General features: G+C 43.8%; 1 protein-coding gene across 1 annotated transcript in view; it reads left to right on the top strand.

Annotated features, from left to right (window-relative positions):
* The window catches only part of ABCA4 (ATP binding cassette subfamily A member 4), a 222437-nt gene extending 213952 nt beyond the window's left edge, over positions 1-8485 (top strand). Inside the window, exons 46-51 of the mRNA XM_007936124.1 lie at positions 1428-1562; positions 3246-3349; positions 3433-3525; positions 5577-5826; positions 7155-7241; positions 8444-8485. Of these exons, the coding sequence (XP_007934315.1) occupies positions 1428-1562; positions 3246-3349; positions 3433-3525; positions 5577-5826; positions 7155-7241; positions 8444-8485 (711 nt within the window). The remainder of the gene's footprint in view (positions 1-1427; positions 1563-3245; positions 3350-3432; positions 3526-5576; positions 5827-7154; positions 7242-8443) is intronic.
* Positions 8486-10924: the final 2439 nt, after the last annotated feature.

The raw sequence follows: 10924 nt of genomic DNA, 5'->3' as shown, positions 1-10924 counted from the left end.
GGAGGGCAGCTGTTGCATTGTGGTAAACTGTGGTCGATGTCATGAGACAAAGTATATGTGAACTGCTGTAGTGAATTTGCTCTGTAAATCTTCACCCAAATCACAATTTTTTAAAAAAAGTAAAAAAATAATAAAAATGAAATTTTAAACACACACACACACACACAAAAAGCCTGTATTCTTCTAAAATATCAGTCATAAAAGACACACAAAAAAAGCTATCAAATGTTCCATATTGCAAGAGACAAGTAAACACAATGACTAAATATAACGCTGCTCCTAGACTGAAGTCTGTACTGGAGAGAGTGAATACATATATCTGTGTGTATCTATATGTATATATGTATACATATGTACATGTATAATATATATACAAATACACATATGTTGTTGTTATGTGCCGACGAGTCAAATCTGACTTTTAGTGACCCCTCCTTGGGTTTCCAAGGTGGTATCACTACGGAAGTAGATTTCCCAGTCTTTCTTCCAAGGAGTGGCTGGTGGGTTTGAACCATCAGCCTTCTGGTTAGCAGTAAAGTGACTTAGACACTACACTACCAGAGCTCCCCATGGACTAATAGTTATGTTTATTTTGATTTTCTATGGCCTCCCCCTTCAACCTGTGAATAAGGCAGCAATAACTATGTTCACCACGATTCTGCATTGCCTCTACAGTGTCTGGCTCGTATTAGGTGCCCAATGAGTATTTATTAGACACAGTGCTGTGCTTATTGATTGCAACATCAGATTTTTGCCTGTCAGCATGGGCTCCAGGGAAATGGCTTAGGCTTTGCTGGTTAAAAAATTACAGGAAAGGCAGCCACCATCTTGACACCTTGTTCTTCCATGAGTCCAAAACACAAGACTGTAGGTGTACCATGTCAATGGGTGGAATCAACATGTCTGGGACTCACCATCTTCTGCAACAACCCTAGAACCCTTCCTTCTCTACCTCTAGCCATAGTCTAGGACACTGGGTGAAAAGTGCTGCCTTGCTATTTGTAAGGCTGAAGTCCAGTTTCCAGGGGCTGCTCCCAAAGGGTGCTGAGCTGACTGATTCACCCTGGGCTCTAAGGGACAGAATGGAAAAGAGCATGTGTTAGAGCGTGTTAGCCAGCAGGTGACCTCATTTTGGCCTGGTTGGATCTTTCATCCTGGTAGCTGAGATCTGGGAGCCCAAGGCTTCAGATTGTTGTTGTTTTTATATGCCATCAACCCCTCCTTGGGTTTCCGAGGTGGTATCACTAGGGAAGTAGATTGCCCAACTGTCCTTCCAAGGAGTGGCTGGTGGGTTTGAACTGCCAGCCTTCTGGTTAGCAGTCAAGTGCCTTAGGCACTAGGCTACCAGAGCTCCTAGGCTTCAGATTAGGGGAGGTTTAAGGTGTTTGCTTGCTTGCCTTGCCCAAACAAAATTTCTTCTTCCGTAGGTTGCAAACTGGAGTATTCAGAGCCTAGGCCTCTCTCTCTACGCAGACCGCTTGGCTGGCACGTACAGTGGAGGCAACAAGCGGAAACTCTCCACAGCCATTGCGCTGATTGGCTGCCCGCCACTGGTGTTGCTGGTGAGGGCCCCCCCGCCACACACACACATAGAGCACGGGACAGGGTGGGAGGGTCCAGGAGCTTAAGCCAGGTGCAGCATCTCTTTGTTTGGGGAGACTTGTTTTGGGTCAGCACATTTAGAGAATGCAGTAGTTGGTTTCTAGATTGAACTATTCCATATCACTCGTTTTGAGTGAAATAGTCCAGTTTTTAGTTCACAGATCTGGGTGAAACCGGAGCCACAATACATTCTCACTGAGAGTTCCTTGGGAGTCCCCTGTGGTACTGCGAGCTCACAACAGGGAAGGAAGCTCAGCCCACTCTGTGGAACATCAGTATTTGGTCAGAACTAACTTCTGCCAGAGGAGCTCTGTTTGCAATCTGAAGTAGACAGGTACATTGACCTGGATGGAAGGACAGCAAACTCTTGGAACAACTCTTGATCATGTGATGCTCACCTAAGCCAGACTAAGCCTGAGGTCCCATCACTATGTGGTCTGAGGTTCCTGAGGATCACAGGACTAGAACCCTATGGTAGTTAAGTTTGTGTGTCAACTTGTCTAGGCCTGGTTGAGTGGATGGGCAGCTGGATGTAATTATTCCCCATGGTAAGACTGATAATTAACTCTATGGTGGAATGTATTGGAGCAGCCGAGTAGCTGCTTTAGTGATGTGGTCTGCTTCCTGTATATAAGAAACAGCTTTGGGAATGCTCTCTAGCTTATGGCACATTTGAACCCTTTGTGTAGCTATCTTGTTGTTCAGCAGCCTGCCATGCTCTGTCAACTTCAGGACTTTCAATGGATTTGAATTAATGGCCTGCTGCGTGGTTTGGTAACATCGGGACTGTGCCATTTTATTTGTCCACCTTGGGCTTGTTAGTCCCAGCAGCCAGTAGCTGCCTGAGTGAAGAGATGCCTCTAACTTCAGTGGGCCAGGAGCAAGAGGCAGAGCTGAAGCCCAAGGTCTAGGGGCTTTCATGCAGCCCCTAGAGCCTGGCACTTTGAACTCAGACTTCTTGCCTCCTGAACTGTAAGAGAATGAACTCCTGTTTGTTAAGGCCATCCCATCTGTGATATATTTCTGTCACAGTGGCACTAGGTAACCAAAACAAACACCCCCCCAAAAAAAAAAAAGGAAAAACTTTCCACTGAGTCAACTCTGACTCATGGCGACCCCATGTGTGTCCGAATAGAACTCTGCTCCATAGGGCAGTGGCTTATTTTTCAGAAATAGAGCACCAAGCCTTTCTTCCAAGGCACCTCTGGGTTGACTCAAACCTCCAACCTTTCTGTTAGCAGCTGAGTGAGTTAACCATTTGTCCCCAAGATCTCACAGGACTGGAAGAGGACCTGAGAATCACTTGGGCCATCTCCCTGCCTCCTTATAAACATACTTGTTTTTTTTGTTTGTTTGTTTTTTAGGATAATTCCATGTTGTCTTAACCAAGGTTAACCCATTCATGGGCTGAAATGAGTCTATAGGTGTGCAAAGTGTTTCTTGATTTAGCCTCATGCCTTCCTTATGCCACACCTGTGTCCCTGTGCCCTGCCCACGTGGGGAGTGACTATATGTGTTGTCTGTCAGCTCATTCTCTCCAGAGGCTAGAACAGCACAGAGGGAGTCAGCCAGGGGGGGGATGCAGGAATCAGGAGAGGCCAATTCCAACCCCACTACCCTCTTACCTTCTGTCTCACCCACAGGATGAGCCCACCACAGGGATGGACCCCCAGGCTCGCCGCATGCTGTGGAACACCATTGTGAGCATCATCAGGGAACGGAGAGCTGTGGTCCTCACATCCCACAGGCAAGATATCCTAGAGGCTCAGGGAAGGGTGGGTGAGAGTCCTCCCCACTTCCCCTGACCTCCTCTCTCCTTTCTACCCCCAGCATGGAAGAATGTGAGGCCTTGTGTACACGGCTGGCCATCATGGTGAAGGGTACCTTCCAGTGCCTGGGCACCATTCAGCATCTCAAGTACAAGTAAGGAGATGCTGGGGGGCACTTTTTTTTTTTTTTTTTTTACCTTCAGTGGAGTTCAGCCAGGCCCTGGGCTCTCTGCTGACTCTTGGGGGGACCCTTTTCCCCCTCACCCCATAAGCAGAGACAAGTAGTAGTTGGGGCCTCCTACTCCAGCAGTGGTTGGAGAAAGCCATTATACTGATAAGAAACTCCTCTTTGTTGTTGTTAGATGCCCTCAAGTTGACTCCCACTCATGGCAACCCTATGTGTTACAGACAACTGACAAACCAACAATGCCAGTAATCTTGAGTAGGATTATCCTATACCCATAAAGTATAAACTGTTTTAGGTAATTAGTTTTTCATAATAGCTCTTGTGCTAGGAAGACTGGAAAGAGATCCATGTTTGTACCCATTCCACAGAAAGGTGATCCCACGGAATGTGAAAATTATAGAACAATATCATTAATATCGCACGGAAGTAAGATCTTAATGAAGATAATTCAGAAACGTTTGCAGCAGTATATTGACAGAGAACTTCCAGAGGTGCAAGCTGGATTCAGAAGAGGACGTGGAACAAGGGATATCATAGCTGTTGTCAGATGGATCTTGGCTCAAGGCAAAGAATACCAGAAAGATGTTTACTTGTATTTTATTGACTATGCAAAGGCATTTGATTGTGTGGATCATGACAAATTATGGATAACATTGAGAAGAATGGGAATTCCGAAACACTTGATTGTACTCATGAGGAACCTGTACCTTGACCAGGAGGCTGTCATTCGAACAGAACAAGGGGACACTGCATGGTTTAAAATCAGGAGGGGAATGCATCAGAGTTGTATCCTTTTCCCACACTTATTCAATCTATATGCTGAGCAAATCATCTGAGAAGCTGGACTATATGAAGAAAAACGTGGTGTCAGGATTGGAGGAAGAATCATTAACAACGTGAGATACGCAGATGATACAACTTTACTTGCTGAAAGTGAGGATGACTTGAGGCACTTACTGATGAAGGTTGAAGAATACAGTCTGCAGTATGGATTACGTCTCAATATAAAAAAAACAAAAATCCTCACAACTGGACCAATGAGCAGCATCACAATAAATGGAGAGAAGATTGAGGTTGTCAAAGAATTCATGTTGCTTGGTTCTACAATCAATGCCAGTGGAAGCAGCAGTTAGGACATTAGATGATGTGTAGCACTGGGTAGGTCAGCTGCGAAGCAACTCTTTCAAGTGCTGAGGAGCGAGGATCTCTCCTTGAGGACTAAGGTGCACCTGACACAAGCCATGATATTTCCAATCGCTTCGTATGCATGTGAGAGCTGGACAATGAATAAGGAAGACCGAAGAAGAGTTGATGCTTTTGAGTTGTGGTGCTGGCAAAGAATGCTGAAAGTACCATGGACTGCTAAAAGAACTAACAGATCTGTCCTGGAGGAAGTGCAGCCAGAATGCTCCTTGGAAGCAAGAATGGCCAGACTTCATCTCACCTATTTTGGTCATGTTGTCAGAAGGGACCATTCCCTGGAGAAGGATGTCATGCTTGGTAGGGTGGAGGGTCAACGAAAGAGGGGGAGGCCTTCAATGAGATGGATTGACATGGTGGCTGCGATGATGGGCTCAAGTATAGCAGGGATCATGGAGCTGGCACAGGATCGGGCGGTGTTTCGTTCTGCTGTGCATGGGGTCACTATGAGTCAGAAATGACTCGACGGCACCTAACAACAACAACTTGTGCTAAAGTTCAGTTTTTGATGCCAATGTTAGCAATCAGACAAAATAAGGTTATCATAATAACATTATGGTTCCTTGCACATGGAAGGTAAGAATTCTACCACTGAACTACCAATGCCCCTATCACAAACATTTAGATCCCCAAAACTGATATCACACTATTTCTCCTTGGTGGGTATTTTTCCCCCATCTAGTTTTAAACATACACACATGGTCTATGTTCAGGGCCTTCAATCCCCAATATTATTCAAAATAAGTCTGTTCCTTATTTTGGAATTGCCTTAGAACCACACTAACAGAGACCTATCCCACACCATGTGTGTCCCTTAGGTTTGGAGATGGCTACATTGTCACAATGAAAATTAAATCCCCGAAGGACGACTTGCTTCCCGACCTGAACCCCGTGGAGCAGTTCTTCCAGGGGAACTTCCCAGGCAGTGTGCAGAGGGAGAGGCACTACAATATGCTCCAGTTCCAGGTCTCCTCCTCTTCCTTGGCCAGGATTTTCCAGCTGCTCATCTCCCACAAGGATAGTCTGCTCATCGAAGAGTACTCAGTCACGCAGACCACGCTGGACCAGGCAAGTGTGGCCGAGGCGCAGCAAGCGCAGAGGGGAGCGAGGGCAAAAACTGGGCCAGAACGCTCAGCGGGGGATGGAATTGACACCAGAGTGGGCCACAACATTCCCAATTGTTAACACACACCAATCTCTCTGTCCGTTCTGGGAAAATTTGACGTATCAGAAATTGCTTTCTAACAATATTTTTGTCATCAGCAAATTTCACTGACCCTTTTACATCACTAAACTGTGTGGTATGTTATTTCATCTGCACTGGTTTGTGGTGGTGGCTTTTTTTTCTTTCTTTTCTTTTCAGATCAACTGCACTGATGTGATTTACATACAATAAATTGCATCCATTTTAAGTATATAGTTCAGTGAGTTTTGACAACTATATAGGAACTCTAGTGGTGGGCTCTAGTAGGAGACCAAGTTAAAGCATTTGGTGCTAACCAAGAGGCTGGCGGTTCAAATCCAACAGCTGCTCCATGGAAGAAAGATGAGGCACTCTGTTTCTATAAAGAGTTACAGCCTTAGAAACCCTATGAGGCAGTTCTACTCTGTCCTGCAGGATCACTATGATGCAGAATCAACTCAATGGTCATGGGTTTATGTCGATTTTTTTTTTTAATTGTGATTTGGGTGAAAGTTTGCAGTTGTCTTTTGTTTTAATAAACATCATTAAAGACAACTAGGAGTCCCTGGGTGATGCAATCAGCTAAACTGCTCAGCTGCTAACTGATTGAAGGTTCAAGTCCACCCAGAGGCACCATGAAGAAAAGCCTAGTGATCTACTTCTGAAAAATCAGCCATTGAAAATCCTGTGGAGCACAGTTCCATTCTGACATGCATAGGGCTGCCATGAGTCAAGACCAACTCAGTGGCAACTGGGTCTGGGTTAAAGACAGTTAAATAAAGCACACGGATGCAGGTGAGCATCCACGCACTCCCTTGAGGAGCTTGCTCACCAGCAAGCCTTAAGCAGATGAAGCCACAGGCAGGAGTCACGGCCACATTGTACACTCTAAACGAACAACAGAAAAGCGTTTCTTTTCTCTAAAGGACTAGAAGGACCTGCTAGCTAAAACTGTGCCTTGCCTTGGTTACCCCAAGTTCTGGTGCCTACGTTCATTGAATCCTTTGGTAGGAACTCCCCAGAAACAAGACCCATTCAGGGCCCTAGAGGCCAGTGTTCCATGTGGTGGGACAGCCCCTCCTGAGCAGGTCACAAGCCTCTCCAGCAGTGTTGTACACTAACTGCAGAAAATAAAAGCAAAGTGGGCAGGTGGGTAAAACTGGCTGTTTTTGCAGGAAACCACTTCCTACTCTTGCTCTTCCTTTGCCTCTAGGTATTTGTGAACTTTGCTAAACAGCAGACTGAAACTCACGACCTTCCTTTGCACCCTCGAGCAGCAGGAGCCAGGCCGCAAGCCAAGGTACCCCTACTCTTTTATCATAGCCCATTGCTTGGGCTAAATCCTTGGATTGGAAGCCCAACTGGTCCACTGAGTCTGAGGGGCCCCAAGACCCAGACATATCTCCTGCAGAGAGCCCTGCACATGTCACGTCCTTGCCACATCCTTGCCATATCCCCATCATGTTCTTACCACAACCCCGCCATTGCCCACCACCTCTGTGCTGAAGCACTTTTCGACTGGTAGCTATGTAGACTCCTTTTGTAACCAGGAAACCATTTGGATAGGATAAGATAGCATCTTTAAATGAGCTTTCCCATGTGTTTTTGTTTATAGCAAAACAAGAATAAATAAATAAATAAATGTGGAGTTTAGAAATAAGAAGTCGGAAGGTAGGAGAAAATATGAAAACATTTTGGTTGTTGGCATACTTGAAATGTATGGCTGGTCAGATGTTTGTATTTTAAGGGAAGAGAATTATCTGGCTCCTAGGTACATAGTTTCAATGGAAGACATGGTTGGATCAAGATCATTGCCTGTTGTAGGAAGGGGACACATTGGTCTTAATAAAAATATCAAGATAATAGAGGAGGGAATAGAGAGCTGTGCATCCTAACCTGTGATAACTCTTGGATAAGAGTTACCAGGTTCCTGCTCTGACACCTTGCTTCCCATAAGGACATGCACTACCCATCCCAGTTTCCCAGAAAGATCTGGCTAGAGAAAGTACTGGATGAGGTGCCAAGATCCAGATGCCTTGGCTTAAGCATGGGATTTTAAGAGATTAATTAACTCAGCCACTCTTTCCCAACTTCCCTATCTTCTATTTAAGAGCAAAGCATTTTTTCCAATAAGAAAAGATGTACAAAACTTTTTTTATCCCTTAAACTTATCTCATTTCTGCCAACCAGTTTCTTCATCACAAAAAAAAAATTAATTAATTAATTAAAAAAACTCACTGCTGTCGAGTCAGATTCAAGTCGGATAGCAACCTTTCCTTGGGTTTCCGAGATAGTATCACTATGGAAGTAGATTGCCCAATCTTCCTTCCGAGGAGTGGCTGGTGGATTTGAACCATCAGCCTTCTGGTTAGCAGTCAAGTGCCTTATGTACTATGCCACCAGAGCTCCTTCATCACAAGAAAAGCCAAATACAGCTAATGGCTGAAATAGCCCCTTCCAAAGAAGTACTTGTGATGAATTTTTCCCCTTCTTCTTGTCCAGTGGAGACATAATGGTTACTTGGGAATATTGAAGGCACGCTAGTGACAACACAGTAGTTGAGCACTCAGCTGCTAACCTAAAGGTTGGCAGTTCAAACATACTAACAACACCACAGGAGAAAGATGAGGCAATCTGTTTCTATAAAGATTTGTAGCCTTAAAACCCTGTGGGTAGTTCTGTTTTGTCCTATAGGGTTGCTATGAGTCAGGATCAACTCCATGGTAACAGGTTTGGTAAGATTGACTTTGCTGCCCAGTAGGTCCACAAGCGCCTAAGTAAAGATTCTAACAAATTCCTGTCCTGGGAAGGTTAGCTTTGCTGAGATTTTCCATCCACTGTTTCTCTCTTAAGGAGCTCTGACGGCATAGTGGTTAAAGCATTTGTCTACTAACCAAAAGGTTAGTAGTTCAAACTCACCAGCTTCTTCATGGAAGAAACATGAAGCAGTCTGCTTCCATGAAGATTTATAGCCTTGGAAAGCCAGTGGGAGTTGCTATGGATCAGAATTGACTCAATGGCAGTGAGTTTGGTTTTTGGTTTTCTGGTTTCTCTGTCAGGAGTCCCTGGGTGGTGGAAGTTAAATGCTCAACTACTAACCAAAAGGTTGGTGGTTCAAATCCACTCAGACATGTCTTGGAAGAAAGGTTTAGAAATATACTTCTAAAAGATCACAGCATTGAAAAAAAAAAAAAAAAACCTATGCACAATTCTACTTTGAAACACATGGAGTTACCATGAGTCACAATCAACTTGACAGCAACTGTCTTGGTTTTTTGCTTTCTCATTGATGCATCTTATAATTCCTACTGACAGCCATAGAAAATAATTGTTAAAAAGCCATCTGTGGTTATGTATCCCTTTATAACTTAAAAAAAAAAAAATCCCAAACCCACGGCCATTGAGTCCATTCCAACTCCCAGCAACCCTGTAGGACAGAGTAAAACTGCCACATAGAGTTTCCAAGGCTATAAATCTTTATGAAAGTAGACTGCCTAAACTTTCTCCACAGTTCAGCTGGTGGGTTCAAACCACTGACATTTTGGTTAGCAGCCAAATGCTTTAACGACTGCACCACCAGAGCTCCTTTATAACTAAAGATACAATAATATAGAACTACCAGTGGTCTCCCCACTCCATATTCCCCCAGCATATTCCCTCTTAAAGTTTTAATACCAAATCCACTTCGGGCCTGGCCAGGGACACTGATGGTCTATGATATGCAGCAGTTAATTCCTAACTTTCCCCCTTAATGGATGTGATCATTTTTTCAGTTTTGATTTTGGCATTTCAAAACATAAGTATTCAAAAACTTGCTGCAAAATATAAGGTTATTAAATTGGTATATTTTTATAATAAACTTGTGATTCAAATCAGAATAGGCAGACAAGCTACACAGACCCTCTTCAACAAAGAAAAGCAAAACAAAATGACAGCAATAGAGAAGACAATCCTGGAGCCCTGAGCTTTGAAAGGAACTATACAGAAGTGAATTAGGCACCAACTAGTGGAAGAACCTGAATGAAAGCAGTGAGTACAGAGATAGATGGAGCTCCAGACTGTCAGCGACTCTGACAGCACTAACAGCCTGAATATTTCCAAGTGGTGTTGGGACTTGAGAATTGAACTAAAGATCAGCCCTGGTCACCAGGGCTGCAGGGACGACTGCACTGGTGGCCGATGATTAGGAAGGGAAACAGCAAAGAGGGACAGAGCTTGACCTGTGGACTTTTGGTCTGGAGGGCACAGCCATTTTAAATGTTTACAAGTGGTGGCCTTTTTGGATATTTAAAGTGACCAAGAGTGCAGCCATTTTGAATGTTTGCAAGAGGCAGCCATTTTGGACATTTAAAGTGGCAGCATTCTCATTCAGATTCCAGGGACCTAAGAATAGGTTCCACTTGCCAAGGACAGCAGGGATATATGGGAGGCTCACAAGGAGAAGGAGACAGGTGGTGAGTGTAAAAGTACTGCCAACTAGCAAATAGAGGAGCACAGTACCCTGCTTACTTAGATAACATTCAAACAAAACAAAGAAAATGAAAATTTTGGACAAATCACTCTAACATACAATCACTAATTAAATATAAACACAAAAATGTCACAATGTCTTGGAGACAACAAAGCATCACAGTTTACACAAAGAAGCAAGATAAAGCAGGAAAAACAAGGGACCAGGATACAGACCCACAACACATCCTTGAGGAGAAAGCAGCATTGGAACTCCCTGATAAGGAATTCAAAGGAATTATATTTAGGTAACTTCAAGGGACTGAGAGACAGATCAAGGAAAACACTGACAAAATTGAGGAAAACACAGACAAAACACTAGAACAATTTCAAAAGACAATACAAGAACAAAATGACAAAATAAATGAGTAATTAGAAATGATACAAAATCTACAGATAGAAATCCAGAAGATTAATACTAAATTTTCAGAAATAGATAACACATTGAACAGACAAAGGAGTAGAATTGAATCA

This window comes from Orycteropus afer, unplaced genomic scaffold (assembly GCF_000298275.1).
Source record: "Orycteropus afer afer isolate SDZICR_OR568_19922 unplaced genomic scaffold, OryAfe1.0 scaffold00033, whole genome shotgun sequence".
Taxonomy (NCBI): domain Eukaryota; kingdom Metazoa; phylum Chordata; class Mammalia; order Tubulidentata; family Orycteropodidae; genus Orycteropus; species Orycteropus afer.
The sequence above is the reverse complement of the archived record's forward strand: the minus strand, read 5'-3'. Positions and strand labels throughout refer to the sequence as shown.